At 57.7% G+C, this 17,614-nt stretch overlaps 1 protein-coding gene across 5 annotated transcripts in view; it reads left to right on the plus strand.

The window, feature by feature from the left end:
* The window catches only part of GTF2IRD1 (GTF2I repeat domain containing 1), a 110,834-nt gene that overhangs the window by 32,312 nt on the left and 60,908 nt on the right, over positions 1-17,614 (plus strand). For all 5 annotated transcript variants that reach the window (XM_072837506.1, XM_072837507.1, XM_072837504.1 and 2 more), the window contains exons 2-8: positions 2,850-2,978; positions 5,478-5,619; positions 8,059-8,214; positions 10,149-10,332; positions 11,154-11,464; positions 13,047-13,136; positions 15,169-15,252. In XM_072837506.1, the coding sequence (XP_072693607.1) occupies positions 2,856-2,978; positions 5,478-5,619; positions 8,059-8,214; positions 10,149-10,332; positions 11,154-11,464; positions 13,047-13,136; positions 15,169-15,252 (1,090 nt within the window). In that variant the 5' untranslated portion in view covers positions 2,850-2,855. The remainder of the gene's footprint in view (positions 1-2,849; positions 2,979-5,477; positions 5,620-8,058; positions 8,215-10,148; positions 10,333-11,153; positions 11,465-13,046; positions 13,137-15,168; positions 15,253-17,614) is intronic.

A 17,614-nucleotide genomic window follows, 5' to 3' on the forward strand; every position in this document is an offset into this window, starting at 1 on the left:
GGAGCCCGAGCCCGCCCGTGGTCAGGGCAGCAGTCAGTGCCAGCAGGCCCAGGGGCCGGGAGGTACAAGAAGTATCTGTCGGGGCAGAGAGGGGCTTCTCTCGGCTTCCCTGCTCGCCTCCTGGGCCTCGCAGGCATTGTCCACCCGGGAACCCGATGGCCCTGGCAGCCCCTCGCCCCCTGTGCCCTGCGTCAGGAGCCAGCTGCCCATCACCCAACGTGACGCCTCTCGTGTCCCTCCCTGGGTGTCCCAGAGCAACACTTGGGTGCCTCTGGCCTTGCCCAGCCCTGGCCTCTGCTCCCCGGTGCATGGGGCTCTGGCTGGGGCTCCTGTCCTCCCCTCCCGGCCCCCGGGCCTCTGTCCTGTTCATGGTGGCCACTTACCTCCTACTTAACTGCTCTCATCCTCGTGTTCTGTGTTCTGTGGTGCTTTGATTGGGTGGTTTTCTTGCCGGCCTCATGTTAGAGCTACCTCACCTTACAAAACTAGAAAACTACAGTTTGGGGTGGGTTGACCCAGCATAGTCCTGGCAGACCTGGGCCTGGCTCTCGGCTCCGGGCCCAGTGCTCTTGCACCTCTGCCCCAGCCCCAGCAGCTCCTGCCACGAGGGACCTGCCCCCCTCCCCGAGGCCCCCCGGCATTTGCAGGAGGGTCTTCTTCCCCCTGCTTCCCTAAGTGCACCCACCTTCCATCCTGGACAAGGACTCAGGGGCTAGCCCAAGCCGAGCCCCCCTTCCACCCTCCCTCCCTCCCTCCCTCCCTCCGCCTCTGAGTCCCTGGTTCCTTCCTAAATGGATTAGGACTTTGCAGGAAGGAGCCAACAGCTGTCTGGGGCGACCCAGAGGCCCTGCTGTCTGGTGCCTCTGGCTTTGCCCTGATTCAATTTGGGCTGGGAGGCTGGCAGGCTGAGGTCTTTCTGGGAATGGCTTGAGGGGTGGCTGAAGGCAGGGGAGGAGCCGTCAGGCCCCCAGGCAGGCAGACCTCTCAGCTGGTCACACGGCAGGCCCTCAGGTGGGCTTCACGGGGCAGGAGGCCCCAGGCGGTGGCCGCCGGCTGCCTGTTGGCCCACTAGGATGTCCCCCATCCTGCCTGTCATGCCTTCGGCAGGTCTTTATATTGTGAACTTCAAACGTTTATAAAATTGCAACCTGGTTGAAGAAATAAATTTTCCAAACATCTAGAAGTGAACCCAATTCACATTTTGGCCAGCTACTGACTGGACATTTGTTAAAATCAATATTTATTCACAGTCAAATAGCAGACTCGGGCCAGACCTGAGGCCAGAGCCAAGCTCGAGGGCATTCCTAATTCCTCTACATGTTTCCATAACCCTAAAGTTGGGACACTTCTCACTTTGTTATGTGTGATGCACTCTGACACTTGTTCTGTGTCACCGATTTTGTGACTCAGTGTCTGTGGTTTCGACCACACTCTGCCCTGGCCCGTCACACGTCGTCTGGCCCTGTGCTGGGCCCTGGGGGTGCAGCAGTGACAGGCATATCTGTCCCTGCCCTCACAGAGCTTGCGGTCCAGGGACAGCTGTGGGCTTGGCAGCCTCGAAGACACCAGGTATGGCTGTCGGCCTGCCCAGTGCCCCTACCCGCAGGAAGTGGAGACCAGGATCCACAGAGTCCCTCGGAGGCCTGCAGCCCTGCTCCCTTCTCAAGCCCCCGAGCTGGCTGCCAGGACCTGGTCTGGGACCTGTGCACACAGCACCAGGGGAAGCAGAGCCCAGAGAAGGAAACTGAGGATCTCTTCCTCTCCCCTGTGCTCTCTGCCCTCTCCTCTGCTTGGATTGGCCAGAGAGCAGCTGCCTAAGAGGAAGGCTCTGGCAGTGGGGCAGCCTGCGGGTACCCCGCTGGACCTGACTCCTGGGGTTCTGGTATGAGAGGGGCAGGATGGAACTAGAACTGGGGGAGGCTGACCTTTGTGTCTAGTGGGTGCCCAGGCTGGGCTGGATGGTGCAGGGGCAGCAGGCCTATCCCCTGCCTGGGGGAGCCCTGGCATTGAGCCCTGCTCTGAGGGCACCCCAGCAGGGGGAGGGTGCATCTCAGTCCTCCAGGGGCCTCATGACAAGGGGACAGAGTCCCGTCTTGGGAAAACCATGTCCTGAGGTGAAGTGCCTCCACCCCACAGTATCTTTCTGGACCTCTGAGACTGGGGCTCCCAGGCCTCAAGGCAGTGGCCTTGCTCATTACAGCCTGATAGAAAGCTGTAATGGAGGAGCCTGGGGACATGTGGGAAGCCAGCTGACCCAGCCACAGCGGGAAGGGGCAGGAGGTGGGGCACTCGAGGGCACACTCTCAGCAGAGGTGATAGTTAAAAGCTGAGTGGGTAGATGACAAAAGGGGCTGGAAGCCACTCAGGTCAGGGATAGTGGAACCTGTGACAGCTGGAGGGCCATGAGGGACGTGGGTATGTTTGGGCGATGGTGATTCTTAGAGTACCTGGAGTGTGGGGTGCAAAGGGGGAGTTGGCCGAGGGACTGGAGTCCAGAGCTAATGTGGGCAGTAGGGAGCCATGGAAGGTGTGTGAGCGACGGAGAGCCATGGCCAGAGCTAGTGCGGGGGTGAGTTGGCAGCTGAGTGCCAGGCAGACTGGCCATGGTACCGGGCTTGGCCCTGGCGTTGCAGATTTGGGGCACGTGCCATGGAGCGCGGTCCTCAGTGCATGGTGCTGCGTGCGGGGTGCTAATGCTTTCATGCATGCAGCCCCTTGAGTGGAGGGGAGGCCAGCTCTTGATTTGTCCCACCCGGGGAAGTAGAGGCAGCCCTGGGTGCCTGGGTGCCTGGGCGCCTGGCGGGTGGTGGTGGCACACACACCCACCTCTGCTTCCTCGCTCCATCCAGGTGACCATGGCCTTGTTGGGGAAGCGCTGTGACATTCCCGCCAACGGCTGCGGACCCGACCGTTGGAACTCTGCCTTTACCCGCAAAGACGAGATCATCACCAGCCTCGTGTCTGCCTTAGATTCCATGGTGAGTGCCCCTGTCTACGCTGGACATCAGCAGACGTCGGAGCTCAAGTCCCAGCCCTGCTACCTCGGGGGCCATCAGCCACCTGAGACTCCCTGTCCCCATCTGCCACAGGTCCCCTACCTACATCAGGGGGGCGGGAGGCCTGAGTGAGGCCATGTATGTAAAAATCCAGCCCTGGAAAGAAACCCTGGTGCTGCCCATTGTCCCCTGGACCCCTCAGCCCTCATCCTCATTTCATCCCTCCCATCAGAAGGATAGGACCTGTGGGGACAGTGGTTCGTGAGAAAGGTGCAGCCCCTGATGTTACAGCAAGAGATGTATCTGCCTCTCAGGCCCAGGAGAGAGAAATGGGGCCTCGTACATCATTCCTCTGGCACGATTACCTACGTACCTCGACCTGTAGTAGTTTATCCCAAATGGGGAAATAATACCGTCATTTTCCTGTAGCCTTTTCTTGGGGGAATGTTCTTCGACAGAGGATAGGCGGGTGTTAGAATCTGTCTGGCATCAGTTAGCTTCACCCCTGTGTTTTAGGATGGTGAAGTTGAAGTTCAGAGAGGGCAACATCTTGCCTGGAGTCACACAGCATGACTAGTTTTTGCAGATTTTTTAAAGATTTTATTTCTTTTGAGAGAGAGAGTGCACAAGCCGGGACAGGGATGCAGAGGGAGAGAGAGGCAGGCTCCCTACTGAGCAGGGAGCCGGATGCAGGGCTCGATCCCAGGACCCTGGGACCATGACCTGAGCTAAAGGCAGACACTTAGCCACCTGAGCCACCCAGGTGCCCCGACAGACCTTTTCCATCATCACAGAAAGTTCTGTTGGACAGCCCTGCTCTAGAGGGCCTTACAGACACTCCTGGGAGGAGCACTGCCCCTGTAGCTAGCCTGGGGCGCGGATGAGATTCACTCCCCTGCCCTTGGGTCCCTTTCTGGGTTTCCTGAGAGACCCCCAAGGGTAACAACCCTTGCTTGGCAGACTTGACTCTGGTGTCCTCTGGGGCTGGGGCCCGGGTCTGTGGGTGGTCTGCAGTGGGTATGGGGCCAGACCCTCTTCCAGACCTTTCCTCGAAGCCCCGTTGTCTGTGCCTCTGGGGAAGTGGATTACCTGGAGAGTGACCCCACAGGGAAGTAAGTATCTCCTCCAGCAGTGATGGCCACTCCTTTGTTGGAAACAACTGGACTCTATTTGTCTCCTTCGCTTGTTAATGTTCTGCAGCATTGGCATGGGGAGAGCGAGCAGCAGGCTTTTGTTTTAATCTTAGCAGGAAGTCAACATACACCCCTCACCATAGGAGATCCCAGGGGACAGGCCTTTTGGCTCTACAGCCTACAGGGTCCCCTGCTTCCACAACAGAGCGACTCTGGACTGAGGCTGCCACAAGAGGCATGATCATGGCCCAGAGGGGTTGAGGAGCCTGTGCTAGGTCACGCAGCCGCGGAACTATGATGAGAAGCCAGACTCCCTGGTGCCCGCCGAGCGCTACCTAACTCAGATAAAACCCAGCATTTATGAGGCACTGACTGCATGCTGAGAGCTTTGCAGGCAGAGCTTTTCCGCTGACCTAGGTCGAAGGGCTGAAATGCTGGTGGTCTTGGTTGCAGGGCCCCTCAGTTAGGGCTTCCTGTGCAGTGGGCCTGCCAACCCTTCAACTCTGCAAAAAACCTCTCTCTGGACCCACATGAGATACCCCGGCTTAGAGATTCTTTCCTGCCTGCCAGGCCTCATGAATCCCACAGCCAAGCCCATTGAAAATCTGGGAGCTGGGCTGCTTGCCCCCTTTCTGCACATTTAGAGACAGGCCCAGAGCAGGGAGTGAGTTGCACCAGTCCTGCAGCAGGAAGCGGCTGATGTGGAACTGAACCCCAGATCTGCCCAAGCCGTGGTTCTGCTGGGGCCCTTATCTCCTCCTCATTTAGGACTTTAAGAAAACTGAAGACAGGATTGTCCCTGGGGCTGGGGCCAAGCCTCAGGCAGGAAGCCCCCCCACCTCCCCAGGACAGGGAGGATGTGGGAGGAGGGAAGGGCAGAGGCCGTGTATCTTTATTCTTCTCAGGGCTCCTTTTTTTTTTTTTTTTTTTTTTTTAATTTTTATTTATTCATGATAGGCACACAGTGAGAGAGAGAGAGAGGCAGAGACACAGGCAGAGGGAGAAGCAGGCTCCATGCACCGGGAGCCTGACGTGGGATTTGATCCCGGATCTCCAGGATCGCGCCCTGGGCCAAAGGCAGGCGCCAAACCGCTGCGCCACCCAGGGATCCTTCTCAGGGCTCCTTGACCTGTCTGCTCCCTTGACCTTGGCCAAGCTTTGGGTGGGGTGGGGGTCATTCACTCCTTCCTCCTGCAGAGTCCAGCTGTGAACAGTGGAGGGGTGACCTCTCCCTGGAACTGCCGGTGGGCTCTTAGGCATCTGGAAGCTTCTGGCTCACCCCCAAAGCTGTCACTAGAGGTGTCCCCAGTCCTCCCACTGGCTCACATATTCTGCCCCTCCCTTGCAGTGCTCAGCGCTTTCCAAGCTGAACGCAGAGGTGGCCTGTGTTGCTGTGCATGATGAGAGCGCCTTCGTGGTGGGTACCGAGAAGGGGAGAATGTTCCTGAATGCACGGAAGGAGCTGCAGTCAGACTTCCTCAGGTTCTGCCGTGAGTAGCCCAGGGCTCTGGGGGGCGGGGGCCTGCAGTCCCTGAGCGCAGGAGCTCTGGTGCATCTCTGGGTCCCCAGAGCAATAGCAGGTGGCCGTGTGTCGGGGGCGAGGGGTGCACGGACAGGAGGGGGCAAGGCAGGCTTCCCAGTGTGGCATCATCGTTGGAATCACACAGCAGCCCCTCAGTCCGTAGAGACTGGCTGACTCCACCCCGGGAGGCCAGACCCAGACACCTCCATCTGCTCATTGACAGAAGGGGACACTGAGCCCAGTGTTGCCCAATCCCTATACCTCTCTGGCATGGGGACCAAGTGCACTTGTTCAACCAACACTTATTGAGCACCTGCTGTGTGCAGCACCCTTTGCCACGCTCAGTTATCCTGGCATCAAGCCTGTGAGGTAGTCACTGTCATTACAGTAACAATCCTGGAGATACCTCAAGGTGGCTCTTGGGGCCGAAGTGACTGAGGACATGTGGCAGCACAAAGGAAGTGCTTGCTAAATCGAGCAGTTAGTGATTACTTTCCCCAGTAGGGTCAGGAAACAGTGACCAGTTTACAAGTGAGAAACTGAGGCACGGTGAGCCTGAGCCACTTGCCCGGGGACACACAGCCGCCAAGGGATGGAGGCAAGGTTTCTGTTGTGAAACCCATGCTCCTTCTGCCCCCCTTCAGAATCAGGGAGGTGCAGTAGGACACCTCCACCTCCCCGGGAGCCCTGCCAGGGGATCCTGGCTGCTTGTGGAAGAGAACAGTATGCAGAGCTGTGAGCCAGGAGCCCTGGGTTGTGGGGGGGGGGGGGGGGGGTGTTCTTTTTTTTTTTTTTTTTTAAGATTTTATTTATTTATTCATGAAAGATACAGAGAGAAGCAGAGACCCAAGCAGAGGGAGAAGTAGGCTCCCTGCGGGGAGCCCAATGCAGGACTCCATCCCAGGATCACACCCTGAGCTGAAGGCACATGCTCAACTGCTGAGCCACCCAGGCATCCCATGGGGGAGCGTTCTGAAGCCCCCAACTCCTCCACGCTACGCCAGGGCCTTTAGCCCCTCGTACCCTAGCCCCTGCCTCCTCACTGCCCCTCCCGGCATCCCTCACTCCTCTGCAGGCAGCCCTGGGCCAAGCACTAGGTCTCCATGTGCGTTCTCACCTCTGCCTGTGTCCCTGCTCTCCCCCCACCTGGAAGGCCTTCCTTCCTCTCCTCTGCCAGCACATTCCTCCTGCCTGGGGCCCCCATCTGTACCCCGCCACCCCTAGTCCCCCACCCCAAACCCCATGGCTACTCCCCACACCATGCCAGCTTCTCAGGCCCTAAATTCCCATCCGTGCTCCTGGTGAGCTCCTGAGCGATGTCAGCTCCACTTTTGTGGTGGATTAGGTCCTACAGGGTCAGGGCCTGCCACCAGCACTGAAGGGCAGCCCCCAAGCGGCCGCTCGAGCCCACGACTGGGGACTCCTGGCTCTTGGGGTTAAGAGCAGGCCCTCAAGTCAGACATCTGGGTCCTCTTCCTGGCTCTGCCACCTGCTGGCCGTTGGCCCTCAACCTCCCTGTCTGTGAAAGGGGAGGACAGTGCTACTTTTTGGGGCTCAATCTGAGGATTAAGTAAATCTAATACAGGCTAGAACAGTGCCTGGCACTGACTGCACACACAGTAAACGCCAGCTGTTGTCCTTGCTGTTATTAACATCTGCATTACACTTGGGTCTGGAGCTTAGATCGGCTGTTTTGGGGAAGGCTGTCCCTCACCCCCCTGCACTGGGCATGTCATCACTGTAGTCCAGCTGCTTCTCCTGCCACCCCCACCCCCACCCAGCTCTCAGAGCCTGTACCCTGTCCGAGGCTGGATGGGGGCCAGTCCAGGGCAGACAGTGGCAGGGTCCTGTGGCCCCCAGTTGGCCAGGCTGGGGCCTGGGGAAGGTGCACCTGGCTTCCTGCAGCCCGGCAGAGCCGCTATTTATAGCACCCGGAGCTCGGCTGGTTTATTTCAAGCTCGGCAGATCCCGGGAGAAGGAGCAGGCTCCAAGCTACGAGCAGGCCTCCGGGCCCTCTTCTCTCCCCCTTTCCAATGTGGTTTCTAGCATCTCCTTACCCAGGAGTTCCCTGACACTCCTGGGGTCCTGCCCAGGCCCAGCCTGGCCTGAACTTGCCTCTCTGCAGCCCCTTGGCCTCCTGGAGCAGTCCCCGTCGTCTCCTCGTTTGGCAGAGCACTAGTGTCGGAGCGCAGAAAGGGGTGCTGGGCCGGCTGGTCTTCGGTGAAAGCTCACAGACTGAGGCGCAGAGAGGGAAGGGACTTGCCCAAGGTCACACAGCAAATTAGAGGTGACCAGGATGAGACCCAAGCCCTAGGCTAGGCACTAGGAACTCAGAGATGACCAGCCCTGGCCCTGGGCAGGGGGTGACACAGGTGCTTATCATGGCCCGGCATGCTCTGTCCCACAGGAGGGGCCCCGTGGAAAGAGCCGGAGGCAGAGCACCCCAAGAAGGTGTTGCGGGGCGAGGGTGGCGGCCGGAACATCCCTCGGTCTTCCCTGGAACATGGCTCGGATGTGTACCTTCTGCGGAAGATGGTAGAGGAGGTGTTTGATGTTCTTTATAGTAAGATCCTTCCTCATTCCATTTGGGGCCCCCAGGCGGGTGGGAGCCCCAGACCCTGGCCTGGTGAGGTGCGCCTCCTGTTGCATATGGGCCCGGGGCAAAACCTCAAGGCCCTCCCTCATCTTGCATCCCCAGAGGTGGCTCCTCTGCCCCAGCCCCATTTCCTGAACCACTGTCCACACTTCCCCAGGCCCGCCCTGGTGCTGGTGGCTGCCACCTGTCGCCTGGAAATGGCTCTGGGCTGGCCCTGGTCTCCCTGCCTCCAGGTCGGCTCCCTGCTGCCCCCACCTGTCCTGTGACTAAGGGCACCTTCCTAGAGCACAAGTCTGACCAGGAAGTTCAGACTTTCCACTGCCCTGGTGGCTCCCTGTCACCCTCACTGTGACATTAGCACCCACTGTGGCTGGTCCCTGCCCGTGTCCAGCCGTGCTGCCCTGCCTCAGGGGACCACTTCCTGTTCCCCGCACACTCTGTCTCCATTTCACGCCCTCTCGCCTTTGCACCACTGTGCCTTTTGGGGCTGCCTTCCCCTCTGTCTGGTGGACACCATGTTATTCTCTAAGGCTCAGCTCTGGGAAGCCCCCGCTGCTGGCTTAATGTCCCCTGTGGGCACTTGCTGGACCCTGATCCCTGGCTAGCCCAGGGCCCTCTGGGGCCAGGGTCTGTGCCTGCCCTTTCCGCTGTCCCCAGCAATGGTGGCCGATGTTCACAGGGTGTTTGTTGAATGCCTGAATGAAAGCTAATGTGACTACATGGCCACGTCCTTCCTGCAGGGGGGTGAAGGTGGGGAGGTGGGCAGGCCTGGCTGGCCTCCCTCAGAAGGGTCAAGTTTCAGAATCTCTGGCCCAGTGGTAGCCGTTGCAGTCTCTAGGTAACGTGGGGCAGGTCCCTTTGGTCCCTAGGGGGTTCCACCTCTGGCTTTATTCCTTTTGTACTGTGGCTTTTGGGTCTCTGGAGCAGAGATCTGAGGAATCTCCTGCTGTTGTCCAGCTCAGGACAGGAGGAGGAAGGGAGGAAGGAAGGAGGCAGAGGAAGCCTAGGTGGAGAGGAGGCCCAGAGGCCCCACGGTGGGGACGGGCAGCATGCTGGGTGGGAGGACTTGTCACACCTGGTTGGCTAGGCCACTGCACTTTTGCCGCCACAGGGTTTGTGCCCACAATGCCCCCCCTCACTCCCACACTTTGTCCGCCTCCGTTGCCTGCCTTATCTGAGGGGGTGGCCCCTTTCTGGCTGGGGCTGCAGTGTGGGAATGACACAGGCGTTCCTGAGCCCAGGCCATCTCACCTCCTCAGTCCCCAGCCAGTCTCCCCTCCACTCACCTCTTCCTCATCCCCATCCCCTTTCTCTTTTTTAAGATTTTATTTATTTGAGAGAGAGAGGGAGAGAGAGAGAGAGGGAGAGGGAGAAGCAGACTCCCCACTGAGCAGGGAGCTAGGACACAGGGCTCGATCCCAGGACCCCGGTCATGGGTCATGACCTGGGCCCCCCAGGCACCCCTACTTCCTCCTTTCTAAATCTGCTCTTCCCTCCCCTCCCTCTCCTCCCTGTGACTCTTCCCTGCAGTCTCCCTCCTGCCCTCCCTCCCTTCTCCCCCATGTCCCCTCCTAAGCTCCTGCACAGCCTTGTGCCCTGCTTTCCCCTCCACCCGGGTGCCAGGAGAGAAGAGAATGGCAAGTGAAGCTGGGAGCCCCGTCAATGGGGGGGGCCCCGGCCTGCAGCAGGGCCTGTCCCCAGTGCCCACGCGCCCACCCGACTCAGCCCACAGGGCCTTGTTCTGTCAAGCTTGCAACAAAGGGGCCCGTGGAGTCCAGGTTCCCGGGAATTGGGCATCACAGGGGGTCTTAGCCTGGCCCCAGCTGTGGAACATGCCCAGCCCCCACCCCCACCTGGCTGCCCTCTTACACTAGACCCTCTCCTCGACCCCCTCCCCACAGGCGAGGCCCTGGGAAGGGCCAGCGTGGTACCCCTGCCCTATGAGAGGCTGCTCAGGGAGCCGGGGCTGCTGGCCGTGCAGGGGCTACCCGAGGGCCTGGCCTTCCGGAGACCAGCAGACTATGACCCCAAGGCCCTCATGGCCATCCTGGAGCACAGCCACCGTATCCGCTTCAAGCTCAAGAGGTAAGTGAGGCCATCAGCCTGGGAGCGGGCCCAGAGCCTGGTGGCTGGACCATGATGTCCTGGCCAGGACGGCCAGGTAGAGGGCGACCTGCTTCCATGCTGGCTTAGCCACCTGCAGCCACTTACCCCATCACCAGGATGGGACTTCAGACACCCACGCGGGACCTCAAGTGTCAAAGCTCCCAGTCTGGCAGTGGAGGGGAGGCAAGCCCCCCAGTTGCAGAGCATGATCTGAACCAGGCATTGTGTCGTGGGAGTCCCCAGGGGACTTCTGTGTTGTAAAGAGGCTGGAACAGACTGGGTGCAAGAGAAACAGCACCAATGGCCATGCAGGTGTCCAGAGTGGCTGTACAGTGGAGGCGGGGAGCCACAGTGTATGCGCTTGCATGGGGTTATGTGAGGGGCTGGTGGGAGATGATGCAAAGGCTGGCCCAGCTGGGTACTGACTGTTGGGGCCACCCAGAAGCCACCCTGAGGCCCTGGCATTGCCCAGCAGTACTCAGGCGCCACCGGCAGAGGAGGGCTGTGATAGGAACGGGGTGGGGGGTGACCAAGCATGTGATGAGTGTGTAGGGGTCACAGAGGCCAAGAGGAGGGCCTGGCTCTTCCAGTGGCCCAGCTATGTGGCCCAGCTATGTGGCCCAGGGCACATCACAAGGCCACCTGGGCTTGTACCCACACCTATAAGCTGGGGCCCGGCTTCTGTCCTGTGTACTTCACAGGCTGTCATGTTGTACGGAGGGTGGGCTGGGGCCTGGAAGAAGAGAGACAACTGAAAGGCCAGGTGTATAAAGCTGTCCCGTGTCCTTTCCTTCACCCAGGCCGCTTGAGGACGGCGGGCGGGACTCTAAGGCCCTGGTGGAACTGAACGGTGTCTCCCTGATAGCCAAGGGGTCCCGGGACTGTGGCCTGCACGGCCAGGCCCCCAAGGGGCCACCCCAGGACCTCCCCCCCACCGCCACCTCCTCCTCTGTGGCCAGCTTCCTGTACAGCACCGCGCTCCCTAACCACACCACAAGAGAGCTCAAGCAGGAGGCGTCCGCCTGCCCACTTGCCCCCAGTGACCTGGGCCTTGGCCGGCCTGGGCCTGAACCCAAGGCCTCTGGCACCCAAGACTTCCCCGACTGCTGTGGTAAGCTGCTGCTGAGACCCCTAAGTCTGGGGGTGAGCAGAGGTCACTCCTATGGGGGTAATATCCCTGGGCAGATCGGGGTGCCTGGGCCCTCCCCAGGCTGAAGGAGGCACATTGGGACAAGGGGCTGGGACATCTGTGAACGGTATCATTGGCCCAGAACCCAGAGATGTTTGGAGAGACTCCACAGAGGAGTCTGTGGAGGGAGTAATCAGGCTAATCTGTCACAGGCATTTAATGAGCACCTACTACAGACCCGGCCTGGATTTGGGGTACTTGACAGCATAAGAGAATGGACAACTGGGTATGAGAAAGACTTGGATTCATATCCTAGATCCTCTGCTTCGTGGCTATGTGTCCCAGAGCAAATCTCTACCTCCACGAACCTCAGTTTCCTCGTCTTTAAAGTGGAGATGGGGGAGCCCTGGGTGGCTCAGCGGTTGAGCACTGCCTTTGGTCCAGGGTGTGATCCTGGAGACCCAGGATTGAGTCCCACGTCAGGCTCCCTGCATAGAGCCTGCTTCTCCCTCTGTCTGTCTGTCTCTCTCTCTGTCTCATGAATAAATAAATAAAATATTTTAAAAAATAAAATAAAAATAAAGTGGAGATGCCGATATGACCTCTCACAAGGTTATTATCAGGGTCAAAGCACAGGGCAAATTAGAAATGCACATTCTAACTGCCCTGCTGCAGTCCTGCTGAATCCAAAGCTTTTTTTGATGTTGTTTTATTTTGTTTTGTTTGTTTTGGTTTTTTAAATATTTTATTTATTCATGAGCGACACACACAGAGAGGCAGAGACATAGGCAGAGGGAGAAGCAGGCTCCTTGCAGGGAGCCCGATGTGGAACTTGATCCCGGGACTCCTGGATCACGCCCTGGGCTGAAGGCAGACACTCAACCGCTGAGACACCCAGATGTCCCTGAATCCGAAGCTTTGGGGGCTGCCGGGGGCCCAGCCGTCTGTGTATTTAAATCTGCCGAGTGGCTCCAATGGGTGCTCGGGCTTGAGAACTGCTGTATTAAAGCAGAGTCCAGGGGAGCCTGGGTGGCTCGCTCAGTTATGCATCTGCCTTTGGCTCAGGTCATGATCTCAGGGCTCTGGGATCAGGCCCCAGGTCGGGCTCCCTGCTCCCTCTGTCTCTGTCCCTCTCCCCATTTGTTCCCACTATCTTCTCTCTCTCAAATAAATAGGTAAAATCTTAAAAATAAATTTTAAAAAAAGAAGCAGAGTCCAGTGCTTGGTACATAGTGGGTGCTCATAAGTCATACTCACTGTCATGAGAAGGAGAAAAAAGAACTACCCCGCCAAATGTTGCGCTGAGCAGTGGGATGAGACTTATGCACTGAAATGGGTGTCCCCACTGGTAAAAGGTGTCCTCGGACATCCTGGCCTCCTTGATCTGCTGTTTGGAGAGCAGACTCTGCTAAAGAATGTCTGGGCAGGGAACTTGCCTTGAGTTTATGATCATAGGGCTGAGTTGTGAGGCCTCCCTGATGGTGTTAGCCCAGAGCTGGCATCTGCATCCAGGCTGGATCTGGGGGCCCACCTTGAACCTGTGCCTTTCCTCTCCCTTGTCCAGGACAGAAGCCCCCTGGGCCTGGTGGTCCTCTCATCCAGAATGTCCATGCCTCGAAGCGCATCCTGTTCTCCATCGTCCATGACAAGTCAGGTAGGACGGTGCCCACAGCGGTGCCCTGCCCAGAGTGGGGCTCCGGGGCTGGGGGTGGTGCTTCCTGAAATGGAAATGCATCCACTAAAAAATAAATAAATAAATAGATAGATAAAGAGATAAATAGATAAATAAATAGATAAATAAAATAATAAAAATAAAATAAAATAAAATAAAATAAAATAAAATAAAATAAAATAAAATAAAATAAAATAAAATAAAATAAAGGAAATGCATCCACTGGGTCTTTGAGAGAGAAGGGAGGACAGCCCCGCCCCAGGGACTTATGAGTAAAACCGGAATGTGACAGTTATGCATTGCTGTGGGCCTTTACAGTTATAGTTTCAGTTTCTATGGGTCCCAGTTTCAAGAGCGGCTTCACTGGGTGCTTCTGGCTAGATTCTCTCTGTCATGAGGTTGTACTCAGGATGGCAGCACGGGCTGTGGTCATTGGAAGGCTTAACTGGTGCCAAGGATCTACCCCAGGCTCACTCAGGCCTGTGTGGGGCTGTTTGAGTGTCCTCGGGATGTGGGGGCTGGCTCCCTGACTTTAACAATCCAAGAGAGAGGGGTGCCTGGGTGGCTCGGCGGTTGAGCATCTGCCTTCGGCTCAGGGCGTGATCCTGGGGTCCTGGGATCGAGTCCCACATCTGGCTCCCTGCAGGGAGCCTGCTTCTCCCTCTGCCTGTGTTTCTGCCTCTCTCTCTCTGTGTCTCTTATGAATAAATAAATTTAAAACCAACAAACAGTCCAAGAGAGAGTAGGGAGGGAGCCACAGGTCTTTGATGACTTACATTAGAAGTCATCAGTTCTCCGGTTTCTACCCTTAAGAAGCCAGAAATGATCCGTCCGCACTCACAGGGAGCGAGAGGAATTAAACTCCACCTCCTGAACACGGGAGAATTGAAAAATTATGTGGACAGATTTTTTTAAAGTACCACACTGTATTTGGGATTTTTCTATACCAAAAGGCATGAAGCAAGACTCTCCAGTAGTTATGTGTGGGGTGGGGTTGGGGTCTTGGCCTCACCATCTTTAAGAAGACCCAGCCCCCTGGGATCAGAATGGAGATCCCTACTGCCCCAAACAGGGTCCATCCTTGGCAGGGAGGGAGGGCAGTAGCATCATGGGAGGCCGTGGTGGGCAAGGAGTGGAGTCTCACTGGGTCCTTGCTGGGTGATCTCAGGCCAGATACTCAGCCTCTCTGAGCCTGGTTTTCCTAGCTGACAAATGGGGATACTATCTATGCTTAAAAGGCATCATGAGAGGGACACCTGGGTGGCTCAGAGGTTGAGCATCTGCCTTTGGCCCAGGACGTGATCCTGGAGTCCCAGGATCGAGTCCCACATCGGGCTCCCTGCGTGGAGCCCGCTTCTCCCTCTGCCTGTGTCTTTGCCTCTCTCTCTGTGACTCTCATGAATACATAAATAAAAATCTTTAAAAAAAAAGGTGTCATGAGAGATTAGATAGGATACTATGTATAAAGTAGCCCACACAGATAATCACTTACTGAATTAAAGGTGGTATCTGTAATGGCAATGTGATGAACCATTATGATGATTGCCGTAGTTATTAATAGTAAATGGAGGCCAAGGCTTTGGTTTCATGGAAGAGGCCAGCAGGAATGAGGGTTTGAGGCAGGCCTCGGGGTCAAGGCTGGGTGAGACCCCAGCTGCACAAAGCATGAGGGTTAGTGCTTTGAGGTTAGGACTCGGCGTCTCCTTACTCAGGGAGACCACCCTCAAATCTCCTGCTTGTCTGGTGGCAGGAGACACCCAGCATGGACAGGCTGTGCCTGGGGGTAGAAGAGAGAGAAGGGGGCGGCGATCGGAGCACCCTGGATTTGGATAGGGCTGCCTCCTGGAGGAGACGGGGGTGTCAGGCTCCGAGGTGGGAGTGGGGGGAAGAGCCGAGCCCCTCTGTGGGACTCTGGAGGAGAAAGCCAGCGGCCCCGGCCGTGCGGGAGTGCAGCTGGAGGCTGTGGGTTCCCTGCTCTGACCCGCCCTCACCCGTACCTCTTGTGTTTTGATAGAGAAGTGGGACGCCTTCATAAAGGAAACGGAGGACATTAACACGCTCCGGGAGTGTGTGCAGATCCTGTTTAACAGCAGATATGGTGAGTGGGCGGCACGGCCCGCCGTGTGGCCCCGGCAGCGTGCTGAGCATCTCATTACGTGGCAATCACTCGTGTTCCCTAACATGACAGCGGGAGCCATATGCTGGCACCCGCGCACCGGCAGCACTCATGTCATCTCCTGTCTGGGTTGGGGGTGGTTGTGTCAATATTTCCCTTCCAGATTTTTCCAGGGGGCGGAACTGATGGCAGAGCCCCAACCTCAACTCACCTATGGGAGGTGGGCGGGTAGGGGGCAAACTGACTGTCCGGGAGGCCATCCAGAGAGAAGACCCAGAAGAATGGCCGTTGGCCTCATGCACTTGCAGACTTCCCCACAGCAGTGCCCCCTTGCCTGCCTCCTTGCCTTTGTGCTCTGCCCTCTGCCTGGCATGCCCTTCACCTGTTGGGGGAGCAGACTCCTACTTGTTCTTTGAGACTCAGCCTCAGCCAAGTGGGGACCCCAAGCCTTGATGGGCTCCTTTTTGTTACACATCCTGCTTTTTTTTTTTTTTTTTTAACATTTTATTTATTTATTCATGAGAGACAGAGAGAGAGGTAGAGACACAGGCAGAGGGAGACGCAGGCTCCATGCAGGGAGCCTGATGTGGGACTCGATCCCAGGACTTTGGGATCACGCCCTGAGCCAAAGGCAGATGCTCAACCTCTGAGCCACCCAGGTGCCACTCAGTCACACATCTTAAGTGCCCCACCAACTCCACCTTGTGCCAGGCACTCAGGCCAACGCTAGCCTCACGGTGCTTCAGCAGGTGCCTGAAGGTGTGTATGCAGGGGCGTGCAGGAGCATAAGGTAGTATACAGTAGTACGCAGGGGTGGGGACCCTCAGAAAGACAGGACAGCTCAGAAGGCAAGATCTCAGGCTTGAGTCGGGGGTGGCTTCATGGAGGAAGTGCCCTTTGATCCACGCTAAGGCTTGGTAGGCTGTGCCTTCTGGGTTGGGGTGGGGCTGAGCAGAGCTCTCGAGGCCTAGTGAGGGGTCTGGGATAGCCTGGGCGCCTTTGATAACCTTTGATGTGGTCTCTCTGGCAGACCCACTCCCTTGCTTGGTACCGCTCCAGGCAGGCAGGTGCGAGCTGGATGGGCAGTAGGGGGAGGGGGTCTGGGGAGGGCTGGCTCCGTCTGCCTTGGGAACGTGCTGCCCCAGCAGAGTTGGCACGGCAGCTGCCAGTCTTCCTACCTGTTGTGTACCCTAGATGTTTCCAGAGCACTGAGCCTTTTGTGGATGCTAGCACTTGGCCCCGCCATGTCCAAATCCAAGGAGAAGGCTGGGCTTGGTGTAATTGAGGCCTTTCCCCTTCTCAGGCCAGAGCTCCGTCTCAGCTTCCCCTGCAGCTGCCCTGGGGAGAAGGAAGTCCCTCGGGAGTCCTGGGGACGTCCCTGTCGGGGAGGACCTCGTGTGGCAGCCTGGGGCATCCCACAGACCCTCGATGAATGGATCGTGCTCCTGGGTCTGCCCTTTCAGCCACCAGCTCTGGGTGAAGTGGGCCAGCAGTGGGGCTGGGGGTGCAGCGGGGGAAAAATAAGAGAAGAAATGGGGGGATCCCCAGCCTCCGGGATGCCTCCAGAACATTTTCACCTGGGAAGAGGTTGAGACTCTGAGGAACTGAGGTTCCTGCCTGGCAGCTGGCTCTCCCCTCCTTGCTGGGCAGAGGCTGGAGACCTGGCGGGGTCGGCTCTGTCCACCGGGTCTCCTCACCACCAAAGAAGCAGGCCCAGCAAATGACATGACCCCAAGTGGAGACGAATGCACACAGACATCGCAGAAGCCATTGCTCACCGGCTGGGGCTGGGGCTGGGGGTGGGAGGTGGGGGAAAGAAGTGGTTTGACAGCTGTTGCAATTTCAAGGGTTTAATTTGACAACGAGCTAAGCGTGGTTTCACAGTAGGATCTGGCTGCCAAAGCCGCCGACGCAGACCTGGCTGCATCAACAGAAAAACAATCTTGAAGGCATGCCAGGGAGGGCCCCAGGCGGCTCTGCGCTGTCCCGGGCAGGGCACGGCTGCATGGGACGCCAGCTTGGGGCTGCCACTTGCCAGGACACAGGCACAGTGGCCAGAGGAGATCCTTGGGGGAGTCTGGAGGGATGAGGCAGGAGGGTAATGGACCCCAGCCCCACTCAGGACTCTGGTGACTTCCCAGGCCCCAGGGAGAACAGGGACCCGGGGAAGTACCATCCAGCACATAGTAGGTGCCCAAGAAGCACCTGGCACCCGAACGAGTGAGAACGACCAGATGGGATGGAAGTGAATAGTTGAGGTGGCCCGAGACCAAACCCCAGTGTCTGGAAGCAAGAAGGAAACAAGTCACACCACTTCATAAGCCTGGTTTCTGTCTACACTGCT

This window comes from Canis lupus, chromosome 8 (assembly GCF_048164855.1).
Source record: "Canis lupus baileyi chromosome 8, mCanLup2.hap1, whole genome shotgun sequence".
NCBI lineage: Eukaryota > Metazoa > Chordata > Mammalia > Carnivora > Canidae > Canis > Canis lupus.